A 17,902-nucleotide genomic window follows, 5' to 3' on the forward strand; every position below is an offset into this window, starting at 1 on the left:
TCAAAATAATGTTTTTTTATGATTAAGAAACATAAGACTTTATAAACAGAGATTATAGACAATGACATTTTTCTTGAAGAAGAAACATAGTACATGATTGGCAAATAAAGAGAAAGAATTCATGTCCAAAATGTTTTATTCAAATAAATGATCAATCAAGGTTTAAGCTATCAAAACCAGACTAAAGGTCTGTAGCTGGATTAAGAGACGATCCGGGTATTTATATAAACCTATTTTATTATAGGTCAATCATTCAATCATTCACAAAGGTTTTCAAACGAGATAACCACATCATTCAGAACAGACAGTCACATGTGAATACGTTAAACCTTTTTCAGTCAAGATAAACGGGCTGTTTATCTTAAACAAAGACAGTCAAATAAATATTTATGGGATTACGTGATCCCTATTAAAATACAAGATAGAAAATAAAAGCAACTCAGACCGAGTACACATGTGTCTGGATCCAAACATAATTAATCTAGTCTATCAAACAAGGCTACGTGGCCGTAGACTAGAATCATAATTAAAGTTCTCCAATGGGCGTCAATTCCCGGAGAACCGGAATTGTGTGTGTATGGCAGTGGCACAATCCCAGAAATAATAGACACATCTGCTGAGATTGTTCAAAGGAAAACTATCTTGTCAGTCAGATTTATAAAATGTTTTTAGATTCAACGATTCACCAGCATATCGCTGACGTTCCCCCCCCCCCCAAATGTTTCAGGAATTAAAGTTAGCACATGTAGCAAGGAATTATAGCCATCCAAGAAGATGATGCTTGCAAGGTAGAGATGACTTAGTTTTAAATTCTTAAAATATTGCAAACAATATTTAAACAAGTTTTAAAATCAAACAAGATTTATAAATCAATCCCTCGAATATTTATTATTCGAGAAGCTTTCTAATAAATCAAATATTTTATTATACTAAATAAAAGTTTACAATAAACTAATGTTTCAAAATATATATTAATATTTTATTATAAATTAAAGACTTCCGATAAAACTCTGATATATTTTCAAAACAGGTACCAACTATTGGTCTCACGCCTAGGCCCTAAGTCGGGTGTGACATAAACAATATTCGTTTACATTGTATGAAATACGGTATAAAAAATTGAACGTTACCCCTAAGATTTTCGTCTGGATTCGCCACTGTTCAGTGGGTAATCTGTTTAAATTCATGTGATAGTCTTTCATAGAGAAACAACTCTTGGAGGGGTCCAAGTTCCAAATCAGTAATTTTATAAAACATTATATCAATCAATCAATCATACCCAGTGAAGTCCCACCAATATCCAAGCTATAAGTAGGGTCTGGGGAGGGTGGATGTAGGCTCACCATACCTCTATCCAACGGGATAGAGAGGTGGCTCCTAGAGAGACCATCAACTCTAGACTACATTTGTATGAGGCAATATAAAATGAAATCAAAGTTCAACTATAATATAGTTGACAATAGCACGTAATAAAAATGATAGTACTATATATATATATATGAAAATAAAATATCATAATGGTGTGTGACCAAAAATAAGGTAAATAGAAATCCCTAAAGTTTTCATTTCTCCCTAAAATTCCTTAACTTTAATTCTACTTCTCCAATAATTTCTATCCCCAACCATGTCCTCGGAGAGATTTAGGTCTATCAAATCATGCTTAATCCTCTCATCCCAAGTCAATTTAGGTCGTCCTCTACCCCTCCTCCCCTCTATATTAATGTTTTCTACGGATTTAACCGGATTCGTCGTCTGTCTTCTCTTCACATGTCCAAACCATCTCAATCTCCATCCTCTTATCTTGTCTGATGTAACATTCGTCTTTTTCGGTTATTTTTGTATATGTATTTGTATCAAAACCCGACCCGATTGTAAACCGAATCTTTCGAAAATATAAAATCATGGACTTTTATGTTTCATAATCACCTCACACTTGTCGGTCTTCGAAAACACTTTTTAACGGTCTTTAAAACACTAAAAACGCCTCGAAAACGACTCGAAACGGCCCGAAACAAATCACGAACCAAACTGGACCAGCCCCCCTGGAGGCGCCGCGCCACGCAGACTCAAGGGAGGGAGCCGGTCGCGCGCCGCCACGCCCTAGCTGCACACATTTCGGATTTTTGGCCATTTTGTTTGTATTATTTGACTAAGTTAACCTTTTTAAAACACATGAAAGCTTTGATATAAACCAAGAAAAACAAGTTTGAATCCTTCCCTATATAAACAACCCCATCCTCTTCATTTTTCTTTGCTCATTCATCTTCTTTCTCTCCCAAACAAATTTCATATCTCTAACCTCTAAGGTTCTTAATAATCAAGCAATAACCTTCTTTAATTCTTGTTTGTTACTTGTTAATTCATATCTTGTGGCACAACATATATATAATATGCACCCCTTGTTTCCTTCGGCTTTCATCTTCTTCGGGAGGTGATGTGCTACAAGGCAAGGCTTCATGGTGAACTCTTTGTAGTTCTTGATTATACTATTTTCCTTTAATGCTTTACTAGTCTTGTTTATATTGTAAGTAGTTTAGTTTTAATTCATGTTTAAAGAGTTTCATGGTCTGGGGAATGAAGTCACTAGTCTCAGTTTTATCCTGAGATTAGACCCGAATCAAGACCGAACCAAAACCGAACTCTTGTTTACTGGCTTTTGTTTTAAATAGTTTTGTTTACTAGTTTTGTTTAAAATAGTTAAAATGTGTAGTTTTAATTCATGTTTAAAGAGTTTCATGGTCTTGGGTATGAAGTCACTAGTCTCGGTTTTATCCCGAGATTAGACCCGAATCAAGACCGAACCAAGATCGAACTCTTGTTTACTAGCTTTAGTTTTGAATAGTTTTGTTTACTAGTTTTGTTTAAAATAGTTAAAGAAACATGTTTATTTGAACTTTGTAACTTCTAAAACCATTTTGATAGTTCTATGGTGTTTAGGTATGTGGAAACCATCCTTGGTATCATTCCGAGTCAAGGACCGAACCAAAACCGAACTAAACCGAGTTCACTTGCCTAAGACACACAAGTGTGTTTTTGGTCATCGAAACTCATCTTTTTTTTCAAGAATGTATTTCAAACTAATTTTAAGTATTTTATCAACTTACTTGTTGTGTCGGAATCCAACTTGATCTTATAACAAGCTTGGACCGGTGAAACCAAATACTCACTTAACGGACGTTAAGGTTCTTCACAATAGAACTATATACTTGGTTAAGTCTTTTGATTTTATTGAGTTATCTCAAAATATTTTGGAAAGTTAACTTTGAGTTTAGTTAATTATCTAGACCCAAATTAACAAGTCCGAACACTCGATTAAAACCTTGTTTTGGTATTCATACACCCATGGGTCTTGCATTAGTGCATTACAACCCACATAAGTTACTTAACATAGGTTGAGTAATAATTATGAATGGAATACCAAGACCCGGTTTCGAGTAAACTTACTTTTTAGAACATGTCTTTAATTTCCCAACTATGTATATTTTTAAACCATGAACTTCATTTATTTACTATACTTGTCATATTTTACTTTAAACCCTTCCAAGACTACCTACTAACTTAAGACCCATTTAATCTAGGTCTTGCTCGTTAAACCCGATCTCCGATTATTCACGAATCAATCTTTCGAGTTATTTAGTTAATGTGAGTACATTTCATCCCCCGTTTTCACTTTTATCTTTTGGGGGTAACATGCATATTTATTCAACAAAAATGATTTATATTATACTCATTTCTCAAACCACAAACTTTAGGGTGTATGATGCTAGAATACTTGCTCTATTGTGTGTTATATGTCTCATATGCTTTACTTGCGCGAGTGTTTATTTTTATGTTGTTGTTGAGCCTCATTAAGTATGATCATACGCTCCCCTAACTACTTAGCCTTGTGCTAGTAGAATAGGGCCTCATTATCCGAGTATGTCGGTTGTTACCGAGTAGAAAGGATCCCCATTTACATATGTTTTATATGCCCCGATTGATGCTTTTATTTATAGTCTCATATACGTTTGTGGATTTCGCTCATATTATATATACTCAAAACTATGAAATTGCTCACCAACATACGTGTTGACAAATGTTATTTTAAGCATTGTTACAGGTTTGATTATTACTTGAGTTGGGGTTCGAAGACGTCATTCTATTTGATATGGCTAGGATATTAGAAGAATGAACAATATCTATCTTTTATATTTTGTTGTTTATTTATATGAATAATATGTGTTACTTTGATGATTGAATGAAATTAATGAGCTGAAATATTGTCACTTTAATAGTGTCTTGTGTTCTTGGGCAATCCGTTGCACCCCGGCATGTTCCGCCGCCTTTGGTCGGGTTGTTACATCTAATATGTTAGCTACCCCTAATCTCTCTCTAAACACAACGTTTCTTATTCGGTCTAACCTTGTGTGCCCACACATCCAGCGTAGCATTCTCATCTCTGCTACCTCCATCTTCCGCACCTGTGCCTTCTTGATGGCCCTACAATCTGTTTCATATAGCATTGCAGGTCTAATTGCTACCCTATAAAATTTTTAGTTGGGAAATTCTTGTCACATAATATACTCGTGGCTGCTTTCCATCTACACCATCCTACCTGAACTCGATGGGTCACATCGCTGTCTAATTCCCCATCGCTCTGAACAAATGATCCTAGATACTTAAACTTCGTTACCTGCGGAACCACTTGCCCTTCAATGGTGATTTGGGGTGTCCTTTTATAATTTTATAAAACATTATATTAAACGTAAAAGAAAACGAAGACTTGAAGAAACTTTAATGTCTTGTATGGTTTTTCTTCAGTGACATGTACATTTCGTACAACTACGTTTTATAAAAACTTACACCAAAACTTAGATAAGTATAAACGCGCTAGGACGATGTTTTAGAATTTTATAAAGGGAAAATTCTCTAAATAACCCTTTTGAGGAGAGAAAGTGAGAAATAGCCCAAAAAAATCCCTACATATTCTCAAAATAGCCCACTAAATTTGGATTGGGGCGACGAAATCTTTAAACCAATAGAAATCTGATAAGTATAATTTTTTTTTTGAAAATCCAACGGGTTATTTGAAAATGTTGGGGGACCAGTCCATATTTTCCACTAAATGTTCTTCTAATAAAACAGTCTTGTCCGACGACATAATAATGTTTCCTACAAGATCTCTTCTAATTCCAAAAACTTGGGAAATTGTGTTTTTAAACTCAGTCTTTCAAGACACATTTGAGGTGAATTTGTACCAATAATACCATAATTTTGAAAATATCGAGGGACTCGTCAATATTTCTTCACTAAATCTTATTCTCAGAAGCTTTCTTGCCAGATGGTTTATTAAGGTATTCTACCTGACCCTACAAGTTTTAAACACATGGAAAAATGTGTCTTTCAATTTTGTCTTTCAAGACACATATTTTTTAAATTTGTACCATGGAGATGATATTTTAGTTAAATTCTTACGGGTCCGTCCATATTTTACATTATATGTAGAATCTCATCTTCCTCAATAATTCACTACTTTTCCACAATCAACTCTAACACTTGTTCTTGAATCAAAACCATGAACTTTAAGAGGGGAGATCATGTGGAGGTTATGGATATGGGTCCCGGGTTCATTGGTTCCTATTACGATGGTAACATAATCTCAACGTTCGGTTTGCCAATTACCACCATAACAAACAACAACATTATCAAATTCCATGAAAGTTGAAGGTTTAGGGTGGTATTATTCAATGGATGAAGGAGGAAGATGAAGAAACACATGTATATGAAAAGTAATGTAAGTAATATTCATTGGAAGATCATGTCGGAGTAGACAAAATCACATAAAATCTAGTCGGTGTAGACGAATTAAGAATTAATATCGTAGATGTGGACTAGATTTCAACACGTAAGAAATAAACTACTAGCTCGTCTTCTTGGTAAAAATTCACCCCAAATGCGTCTTGAAAAACTAAGTATAAAGGCACAATTTTTCAAGTTTTTGGAATTTGAAGAGATCTGGTAAGAAACGTTATTAAACCATCAGACAATACTGTTTTATTAGAATAACATTTAGTGGAAAATATGGACTGGTCCCCCAACATTTTCAAATAACCCGTCGGACTTTCAAAAAAAATTACACTTGTCAGATTTCTATTGGTTTAAATATTTCGTCAGATCTCGTCGTATCAGTCCAAATTTAGTGGGCTATTTTGGGAATATATAGGGATTTTGTGCTATTTTCCACTTTCTCTATCCTCAAAAGGGTTATTTAGGGAATTTATCCTTTTATAAAACTTCATATTTTCAAAGTTATAAGACCATCCGTAGTGGTGACTTTATGGTGGCGTTTTGGTGTCATAATGCCTGAGAACACCGCCCCCTAGGCATTATGGATGGCTTTTTGAACAAGACGTTTCCTACATAACACACGTTTTGAGGTTTATGTTATTTCAATTTAATTTTATATTTAAAAATGTAATGAATTATTATTTAAAAACAAAAAAGTGTAAAAGTGATTTTGGGCTATTTTCCACTTTCTCTTACCTCAAAAGGGTTATTTAGGGAATTTATCCTTTTATAAAGCTTCATATTTTCAAAGTTATAAGACCATCCGTAGTGGTGGTTTTATGGTGGCGTTTTGGTGTCATAATGCCTGGGAACACCGCCCACCCCCTAGGCATTATGGATGGCTTTTTGAACAAGGAGTTTCCTACATAATACAAGTTTTGAGGGTTTATGTTATTTTAATTTAATTTTATATTTAAAAATGTAATGAATTATTATTTAAAAACAAAAAAGTGTAAAAGTGATTGGGCGCCACGTGGCGCATAACGCCCAGGGATGGAGCATTATGACTACACCCTCTTTTTATAAACAATCATAACTCTGACTGGACGCCACATGACGTGTAACGTTCAGGGATGAGACATTATGACTACACATAAGAGATCAACAATAATAAAACAAAACAAGAGTGGGCCACGTGGCAAATTCTAGTTAACTTTATGACGGAACATGTGTAAATTTTATAACTAAAGCTCTACGGCTTAATGATTCAAGGTTCAATCATTTGTACCAAGTGATTTGACGTTATGAATACTCAATAGTGCTCTTTTAAGAGAGTACCGGCCTTTGGTTTTCACGAATATGTAGTTAGTAACAATATTGGTGGTGTGACGTGCATCTAATTTCATAGTGAGATAAAAAAGTGCTTCAAGACCCATACTCACCTTAACGAAGAAATATGTTATGACCTGAGACCATTTTAAATGGTTTACAGCGTGTAGGGCCGGCCCAAAGGGAGGGCGATTGGACCAGCCCAAGTCTTCTGAGATGTCCATCATAATTGTAAAGAAAGTATATTTTTATATATAGTTTTGTTTTAAAACAAAAATCTACAAAATACTAAATCCCTCTTTAAGTGTCATGGTTAAAACACAAAGTTTAAAGTAGGTTTAATGATTACTTTTTTTTGCTTATCAAATGACAATAATCTCATTGAAAATTGAGTCCATCAATATTGTTTATTAATGTTAATTGTGTGTGTTTAAGGGTAAACATGAAAATTGTTAATAAATTTTGAAAATGAACATTTGTAACATGACAAATAAAAAAGGAAATACGGACACTTTTAATAAGACGGAGAGATTAACTTATTTGTGTAAAAGAAAAGTGTATGTCCATGAAACAAAAGGTAATGGGCCCAATACCCATGAGTTGTGGTTTTTTTTTTATATATATATATATATATATATTTTTTTTTTTGGTGCAAATTAAAATATTTCTTTCATTATATAGAAATATAGATATTACATCAACATAGCAGGTAGGCAGGCAATAAAAAAAATTCCTTTGTTTTTTTTGAACGGTGGTGATATGTTAGAAAACACCGACTAGCAGGAAATTAGACAGAAACTAGACGTGCAAAAATAAAAAAATTTACATGCCTAAAAGAAGGTTTTCCAACCAATCTATCCATGATAACTTAAAACCTTTTTTTCCTACTCGAGTACCGATAAAAAGAAAAGTAAATAACTTTGTCAAAAATCAATTCTTTGTTAATACGATTCTTCAAGAACTCTTTTTTACTTTATGTTATATATGAAACATTTTAGTATCTTGTATCTTATTATTATTATTTTTTTCTTTAGTCAATACCGGGTTTGAAAATGCAATATAATTGACAAAAGTGTCAGATTACTTGTCACATAATTAAAAATATGATTTATTAGAGTGACTTTTTTTTACTCATCCCAACTCTCAAGCCCTAAAATTTTAAGTGATTATCGGACGGCCATGTGGGTGTCCTCATTCCAAGGTTGTCTGGTGGGTTGGCGACCGCGGGCCAGCCGAGACACTTAATTTTCGAGGGCACAACATTGTATATACATATATATTGTTTTAAAAAGATTTTATAATATAAGTGCAAATCTTAATCTTCTTATTAGATATTGGGCCCAATCTTTTTTTTTTAGCCATAACCCATTTGAGGTATTGGGCATACATGACTTTTTGTTTCGTTACTTGTTAAAGCCGACGGGCATTTCTATTTCGGCTCGGTCGAGACATTTAAATTCTAAGTGACGACATGCACACTTGCCTCATTCTACCACCACCTTTAAATGAAGCCCCCACTAAATCCGATACTAGTTTACCTTATTTCCAGAACGATAGTACAATAATAATTTGAATAATACAGAAAATGATAAAAGAGATCTGTATCATATGATTCCTTCTCATATATCTAGAGAGTACTGTTTATTCACTGATGGAAGAAACAATTGTACACTAGAATGATGAGTGTCATGACATAAAGTGGAGATTTGTGTTTGTGACTTCAATGTCCGTGACATAAATAGGTTTCTTGTTGAATCTGCATGCAACATTTGTCACGTTTTGTTGCATAGAAAACCACTAGTCACGTACAACACATTTTCTGGACCCAATGAGTGACACAAAGTTGCAATAATTTAACATGTTGAAATTTGGGGTAGGGTATGCTACAGTTTAGTTATTTTTTAATAGTTTTATAACATATATAGTTGTGAAATACACGAATTTTAATATGGTCGAAGTCTGCTTTTTCTTTATGACTAGTAACAAATACATAAAACATACGATTAATGAATGTTAAACAAACTAGCTACAAGTATCTTCCTTTTGTATCCTTGTAAGTTGTATCATCATATCCCTAAAAATGCTCGCGTCACACATAATAATTGACACGTGAAACAAATTCACATATCTACTTTCTATACTCTTGTAACTCATAATATGTGTACTATGTTTAGATCATAAAAATTATACACAATTAAAGATAGATACGTGACTATAAATTTGTGTATCTCATGACTATAATATAAATGTGAATTTGTTCTGATTGACATGACTGTTGACATATAACAACTTGGAAAAACGCCTTAATCTTGTAATTTCTCATATAGGCTTAACACACCTTATAACATGGTGTTATTGCAAGACCACGTCCTGCGAAACGCTGGTGTTACAGGGGTAGATCCTGACTACTCTTTTGCACTTGGTAATATTGGAACAACTCTCCCGAACCTTGATATAGGCGGTTTTACTGATAAGGAGACAGCCCCCAAGAAACCTCAACAAACCTTGGCGAGTGCTCTTTATGGTAAACACGTACATGATTTGGAGGAGCGATTCGATATGACCCCGAGACAAAAGGCAGTTTAACTTGTCTCAAGGGGGCTCATGCCTAGGATTTTTTGACTGTTATGCCCATTGAAGGTCTTGGGCAACGGATGTCGGCAGTTGAATACAGAGTCATCCTTAAATACCGGCTTATGATTCCCCTTTTCCCTCCAGATGAATTATGCCCCATTTGTAAAAAAGCTTGTTTGGATAGATTCGGTGAGCATGTCCTCCACTGTAAGGAATTGCCGGGATTCAAGTATCGTCATGACTGGGTTAGAGATGTGTTATGGGATGTGCTTAGTCGTGCCGGGATCTCAGCCAAGAAAGAGGCACCTGTTAACTTTTTGACTGATCCGCGTGAGGGAAGATCTACCCTGCATCCTGCGGATGTTCTTGTGTTTAGCTGGGCAGGGGGTAAGCATGCGTGTGTTGACCTCACTGGGGTGTCCCCGTTGGTGAGGCTAAGAGACAGTGGCTTCGTACCAGGACAGACGGTTTTGAGAGCGGAGTCTAGGAAGGTTGCTAAGCATGAGACATTGTGTTTGGAGAATCAGCACGTGTTCATTCCATTTGCCTTCGACACTTTTGGATCCCTAGCTCCCGAGGCGGTTCGCTTCTTGGAGCGGGTGCAGAAGGTGGTCCACAGTGACTCGCAGAGCCCGAGGAACCAAGGATTTATATTTAATAGAATAGGCTTTGCGATTCAAAAGGGGATAGCGGCGCAGCTTGTTGCTCGCTTACCCATTATCCAGATGTAATTCGGTTTGTGTTATATATAAAAGGATCAATATTTTCTCATTAAAACTAAGACCATGTTATACAAGTGGTAATTATAAATAACCATATGTTCATAAATCATAATTAAATTAGTTAAATGCATATACCAAAAGATCACATTTTGAAGAAAAGCAAAATTGTGCATGCCAATGATCATTGAACTGTGAAATTGAACCCAATAGACCAAGGTGGTTCAAGTCTAGAGTTGGTTGAGACGACTTGTGAAATTGAACTGTTTGGCAGGTCGTGATGATAATAAAGAAAAATAGGGTGGATGTTTCTTTCGAGCTAGGGGGCTTTGGTTCGCAAGCATAACTCGAGGTGGAGTTTTATTAAAGATGGGGAGTGTGATGCAGAGTATCCGACTTTATAATTCAACCCTACCTGATCTGCTACCGGCATGGAGACATTAAAGTGTGAAACAAGCTAGAAGTTTTTTATCGATCTTTTATTTGGTTAAAATTATTTCGTTTTCATTTTGTCGGATTCTTGTTTCCTATTTTAATGATTTGTGATGATTCTATGCATTAAGGTGCAGGGTTCTTTTTGTTTGTTAGTTTTTTTATGATAATATAATTTTAATGATTTGTGATGACTTCTGTATATTAAGATAAATAAGATGGCATGGTTATTTTTGTTTGTTAGTTTTTTATGATATGTATTTGTTGAGTGGTTCAAATCTTTACCCATTTTACCATTGATGCACTTTTGTTTCAAAAATGCTAGTTATCATTCTTTTGGGCCCCCAACATATTTGATTTTTCATCTCTTTGGGCTCCCAACATAAATATATCAATTTTAAGGTAAAAATATTTATGCCAACGTGGAACGAGATACGGTCGTGCTGATCTTTGTTGTTTGGTTAGGTGTTCGTGAACCGTTTGCTTGTCTGATAAAGACTTAACGGACAAACATGAACAAGGCCTTGTTCGGTTCGTCAACAGCCCTATGCGAACTTATAATTATTATTTATTTTATATTTTTAACATCAATTTTTAGATTTTGTGTTAGGATAAAGACACCACAACTTGCCATGCGGATTTAAACCCTCGACCGACTTATTAAGGACAGTATGTTACATTAAATATTTAGTTAATGACGCAACTAAGTCTGTTTTATTTATGGTGCAGAGTATCAGTTTAAGAAGATCGATGAACTCGTGAGCGAAGTTAGTATTGAAAAACGATGCATCTGGTAAAAATGGTGTAGGAGTTGTAGCAGTGGATTCAGCAGATCCGAAAGCGGGCCTCTAGATGTCAACACTTGTGGCTTTTGAACATTTGATAAAACTTAAAAGGAGTTGTAGCAGTGGATTCATCATTCATGTCTGATAATATTGTTTGATTTTCAATTCAATACACACAAATAATTTGGAAAATCTCTACAAATGTAATGTTCTTTTAATGGTGCATTCGTACACTTGAGCATTTATGTAGTTAATAATACAAAGGATCTTAAGACTTTCTTTGTGTGTAATAATAAAAAGGTCGTGTTTTGGGTAAATCTAACTATTGGTCTCACCTTGGTTTTAGGGTGTAACAAGTTGGGTTTACACAAAACACAGCGTATCTATTACCAAACACGATAGTATTTGATCCATATCCTTAAAATCTATGTTTTATTAATTAATCAGTCACTTCGGTTTCAGATAATAGGTTGCGCATAAACCAGTCCAGACGGGCTGAACATGCAGCCAGAACAATGACCAGCTCAGAATGTGTTGGCAGGTCCGTTTCTCGGTTAATACAGTTTAGAACAAAAAAGGCGAACCAGCAACATAAGACATCTAAGAGCAATAAATATATGGTCAAAGTTGTTTAAAATATTATAAATGATGCAAATCCAAAACTATCACTTCACATTAACCAAAAAGAGAAAGGAATCTAATTTCTGTCATGTCCCTAATCTTCTAAATTCATGTAATGCAATACCAATACACATAATCCATACTAAACAAAAACCTAAAGTTCATCATGGTCATCATCATCTTCGGTCGAATCCGCACCACCAGGGGCCCCACCCGACCTCTGATAAACAGCTGTCACAATCGGATTACAAACCGCCTCAACTTCCTTCAACTTCTCATCATAATCTTCCTTCTCGGCTGACTGGTTATCATCCAGCCATTCAAGTGCTTCTTTTGTTGCCTCTTCGATCTTCTCCTTTTCATCCGCTTCAAGCTTATCGGCTAACTTATCTTTGTCATTAATTTGATTCTTCATGTTGTAAACATACGTTTCAAGAGCGTTACGTGCGTCGATCTTTTCTTTAACCTTTTTGTCTTCTTCAGCAAACTCTTCTGCTTCACGAACCATACGCTCGATCTCTTCTTGACTCAACCGACCCTTCTCGTTTGTGATCGTGATCTTTTCTGATTTACCAGACGCCTTATCTTCCGCCTTAACGTTTAAGATACCATTCGCATCTACTTCAAATGTCACTTCAATTTGTGGGGTTCCCCTGAATTAACAGAAAGAGAACATAATTAGCACGAATGTTAACACGTTTTAACTTGATATTATAAATTAACACCAATGATAACTATAACTATAACTATAACTACCTTGGGGCCGGAGGGATTCCAGTAAGATCAAAAGTTCCAAGAAGCCTGCAGTCCTTTGTAAGACTTCTTTCACCTTCATAAACCTTGATTGAGACGACAGTTTGCTGATCTTGGTAAGTGGTGAAAACTTGAGATTTTTTGGTGGGGATGACGGTGTTTCTTGGGATCAATTTGGTCATCACGCCTCCAACGGTTTCAATACCCAGTGTAAGTGGGGCAACATCCAAGAGAAGGATATCTTTAGTTTCATCACCACCTTCACCACTCAATATTCCTCCTTGAACCGCAGCACCGAACGCGACAGCCTCATCAGGGTTCACACCCTTGTTTGGTTCCTTGCCATCAAAGTAATCTCTAAGAAGCTGTTGAACCTTTGGAATTCTGGTACTTCCACCAACAAGAACAATCTCATCAATCTGGCGTTTCTCAAGACCTGCATCTTCCATAGCCTTCTTAACAGGTCCCATGGTCTTCCTGAACAGGTCGTTGTTCAGCTCTTCAAACCGGGCTCGGGTCAAAGGCTCGGAGAAGTCCACACCGTCAAAGAGTGACTCGATCTCGACACGGACCTGGTGCTGGCTACTCAAGGCTCGCTTGGCTCGCTCAGCCTCACGTCTTAGCTTTCCGATAGCTCGGTGGTCCTTGCTGATGTCTTTTCTGTGCTTCTTCTTGATCAACTTGATAAAGTATTCCATAATCCTTTGGTCAAAGTCCTCACCTGAAAAATAAAAACAAAACCTGTTAGCACCGCAAACAGTTAGTTGGTTGGTTGGTTAGTTAGTAAGAAATATTATGATCACCTCCAAGATGGGTGTCTCCATTTGTGGCGAGAACCTCAAATACACCGTTATCAATTGTCAAGATACTGACATCAAAAGTTCCACCACCAAGATCAAACACGAGAATATTTTTCTCACTGCCCTTCTTGTCAAGACCATATGCAATAGCAGCAGCCGTGGGCTCGTTGATTATTCTGGCAACATTCAAGCCAGCAATCACACCAGCATCCTTAGTCGCCTGTCTTTGAGCATCATTAAAGTAAGCTGCACAAAAAATCAAGTAATCAACAAACATTTTTAAAATGTACATAAATACAGATCATGTAATTTGCAGTTTCCTTACCAGGAACTGTGACAACAGCATCCTTAATCGTCTTCCCTAAAAATGCTTCGGCAGTCTCCTTCATTTTGGTAAGAATCATAGCACTAATCTCTTCAGGACTGAAGACTTTAGTCCCATCCTTGAGTGAAACTTGAATATACGGTTTCCCGTCTTTGTTCACAATCTTGTAAGGGAAAAGCTTCATATCCCTCTGGACTTCTTTGTCCTCAAACCTGTGATATAAAGATAACAATGTTTAATAATGTATTTAATAATGTAAATTGTAAACCAACATAATGCCAATATATATGCACAAGCAGATAGAAAAAACATACTTTCTTCCTATGAGTCTCTTAACATCAAAGATAGTGCGTTCGGCATTAACAGCCGCCTGATTCTTTGCTGCCTCACCGATTAACCTCTCGGTATCGGTGAAAGCCACCCATGATGGAGTGATACGGTTTCCTTGGTCATTGGCTATGATTTCAACGTGACCGTTCTTATAGACACCAACACATGAATAAGTTGTTCCAAGATCAATCCCAATAACGGTTCCTAATTTGGTCGCTTCTTCTTTTGCAATCGATATTGCAGATAAGCAACGTGTAACACATTGTAGATTATAACTGGATGTTGATAATCAATTGCACACTTATCAAATATTTCAAATTATGGCAACACTGATCCATGCACCATATGTCCATATTTACAAGGTAACAACAATTCCAGATTATATTAATTGAAAATCATAACAATTTCACCGATTGATAAACTCGTAATTGCTAATTACCATATCAACATTAAATGATCAAGCACAGTTACTTTCTTAATTATCACATACATAATATCAGTACTACAAAACCTAGAATCTAAGCATATACAACACAAAACCTCTCAGATCTAAAATGAAACCAGACCGGTACCAACCGAACACAATCAGTACCCCGATTTTTCATGTTTTCAGCATCAGTACCTTCGGTTTGGTATTTTCGGTATCGCATAGATTTAAAACCTAATCATGCATTATTTAATCTAAGCTACATTCATACACAAAAGCAAAACAAATTGATATAAACATAACTACATATATATTTTTAAAAATTTAAAACATAAATGAACGAACATAAACAAACTTCGTTTACAGGCTTAATCAGGAATAAATAACAGATCAAGCACATTTAATTACTTTCTTAATTATCACATAACATAACGAATCATAAATTAAGCAAACTCAACACGAAAGCGGATCCAAACGCAGAGATTATAAACCTAAATCACACATTATTCCATCGACACTAGATTCATACATAAATTAAGCAAAAACAGTAGCAGCAACAGAATCAAATCAATAGCTGAAATGAAAACATTACCGATTAATACGATTGCTAAAACGACGCCGCTTCGCCCCATGCTTCTTCGCCGCCGTACACTCAATAACAAATATTCTAATAATAATAATAATAATGTGATACTTTAGGGTTTGAGCTTTTGTATGTAAATGAAAGGTTGATTTCAGAAGTTGATTGTTAAAGTGCAGATGGTGGTGTTTATATAGGGGTATGGCTTACGTGGAATTTGTTGGGTGCTTCGTGTCATCGCTGCTCACGTGGACCAATCGTATTTCAGGTGTGAGTTTTTTTTAGCCAATCTGAGAAGGCACGTGGTATGCTGATCATGGCGAGTCAAGAGCACTGCCACGTAGGCGTCAAATGTTTTTTTCCTTTACTTTAATATAATTTAGTAATTATATAATTTATATTTGAACATTAATTAATAATAACATTTAGATTTCTTTTTTTCTAAAAATAGTACAAGATGTATAAACTATAAAGTATTTTTCTAACTCGGTCGACTAACCATTATCTTTTTGTCAAATGATATATGTTGTACCTGAGTGTTTTGATCTCAAGTTTTTCATTTGAAGTTTGTTAAGTTGTCTCGTCCTACTCATTAATTTAATATTTTCAGTGTAATCGGGTACGTTTGATCTTGTTTGTTGCTTCCCTTTACTTTTCTCGGACGGCGTTGTGATTTTTCTGGGTTTTTCGCCTTTCATGTTGTTGAGGTTAATGTGACAACAATCATGAAGTAGTTGGACTAGAATCGTTTGAAGATATTTTATTGTCTGTTTTAAAGATTGAGAAATCACTAGTATCGACTGCCATATTGGAGAGCTCCTTAAAATGTACCAAGTGTTTAAGAGAGTAAATGTGCACACACTCTTTGTAGAGGTAGGGTCCCGAACCCCCGGTACGACCATTTATTTATTACATTTATAATTGTTATGTTATTATTTGGTTACTAACTAAGGCCCAATGGGCCGGGGGTTGTGGAGGTAACCCTTAACCGGGCTTGGCCCAATAAGGTTATGGTTCATGATGGTTGCCATGAGTCTTCTATATAAAGGACCTTCATATCTCATTTGAAAGGATCCTCTCTTGGACTCTCATGGCCACCACCAATATTTTTATGTCTGTAAATAAGAGTTTACTCTTAGCAGTCACCTCCACTCCCCCCGGTTTTTCCATGGCAGGTCTCAAGCAACCGGAGAAGAAGATCGAGATGAGGCTTCGTTAGTTCCAAAACCGAAGAGCAACATCCATCTTACCCAGGAGGGGTGAGATCTCATGTTCCTTCAATAACCCATCGTGGGAAATACTTAACCATAACCCTCGGACTAACGTGTTAGATCTTGAGGAGTGGTTTTGTGTTTCTTCATTGGCGTCATCCGTGGGACACGAAAACGAACCTCATCTTCGACTCTCTCTTTTTGACTTCTAGATCTGTTTTTTGGAAGAACAAGAGGGTGAAATAAATCTGAAAATCCTTTCAGATCTGAGAATTTTTAAAAAAAAACCACCAGATTCATACGGTAAACCACCGGATCTGTGATGGTTTTAACGAGATCTGATTATGACGTCCAGATCTACTTTATTTTGGTTGCCAAAAAATTATCACGGTGCGAGATCTGCATTTTTTTTTTCGACAATACAGCCAAGATCCGTTTCAAAAATCTCATCCGTCCAAAGAAAAGGAGCTTTCAAATCTGCTAAAGAAAAATAACAAAGAGAGAGAGAAAATGGTGGGAGTTGTTCCATTTCCTGTTCAACTTTATCGTGTAAGAGGGGGACAATAACATGATATGTGGGTCCCAACTTCAATCTTGTCATCCAAGAGTGTCTTTTACAAATCTCACCAGAAAAAAACGTGCCGGCCAGGTAGAGTCCGCGCCTCACCGCGAAGCAAGCGTGCTTCGCCACCGCGGAAGTATTCATGCTCTGACGATTTGACACCTCGCCACCATGCATGACTGTCGCCAAACAACACGCCGCCATCATGCTTGCTTGCTCAGGATCAACACTTCGCCGCCATACATGCTCGAGATGGCGGAACAACAATCCCGCCACCATGCGTGCGCCACTACAAGTGAGCTTGCGCCACCTTAAAGCAACATCAACAGAGCGCCACCACGCATGCGCCACCGCAGTTCAATACATCACCACCATGCATGCGCACAGTTGTAGATCAACATACTGCCACCATGAATGCGCGCAGTCGCAGATCAGCACTCCGCCCACCTTCCACAAGCGCGGTCGCGGATCACCCTTCCGCCACCCTACATGCGCGCCGCCATGATGCATCTGCACAGTAGCATCACATTCCGCCACCTTATTCCGGCGGATAAAACTCCGCCACCGCAGGTTCACAGTTCCAACCTGGTTGGCCCAACGTGCAAACCAACCACAAGTAAAAGGCAATAACTTGTCACCGCGGAGTGGCGCGGTACAAATCCGGTTACCGCTGACAACATACCTGCAT

General features: G+C 36.6%; 1 protein-coding gene across 1 annotated transcript; it reads right to left on the reverse strand.

The window, feature by feature from the left end:
* Positions 1-12,258: 12,258 nt before the first annotated feature.
* On the reverse strand, positions 12,259-17,902 carry LOC143604893 (luminal-binding protein-like). Its single transcript, XM_077081232.1, has 7 exons — positions 17,897-17,902; positions 17,600-17,799; positions 14,419-14,709; positions 14,105-14,316; positions 13,783-14,025; positions 12,983-13,700; positions 12,259-12,879 (listed from the first exon to the last, which is right to left on the reverse strand). Exons 1-7 carry the CDS (start codon positions 17,900-17,902, stop codon positions 12,381-12,383), a joined length of 2,169 nt encoding a protein of 722 aa, XP_076937347.1. The 3' UTR covers positions 12,259-12,380.

This window comes from Bidens hawaiensis, unplaced genomic scaffold, assembly GCF_021521415.1.
Source record: "Bidens hawaiensis isolate Kalapana, Puna unplaced genomic scaffold, B.hawaiensis_p1.1 tig00001961_1, whole genome shotgun sequence".
Classification (NCBI taxonomy): domain Eukaryota; kingdom Viridiplantae; phylum Streptophyta; class Magnoliopsida; order Asterales; family Asteraceae; genus Bidens; species Bidens hawaiensis.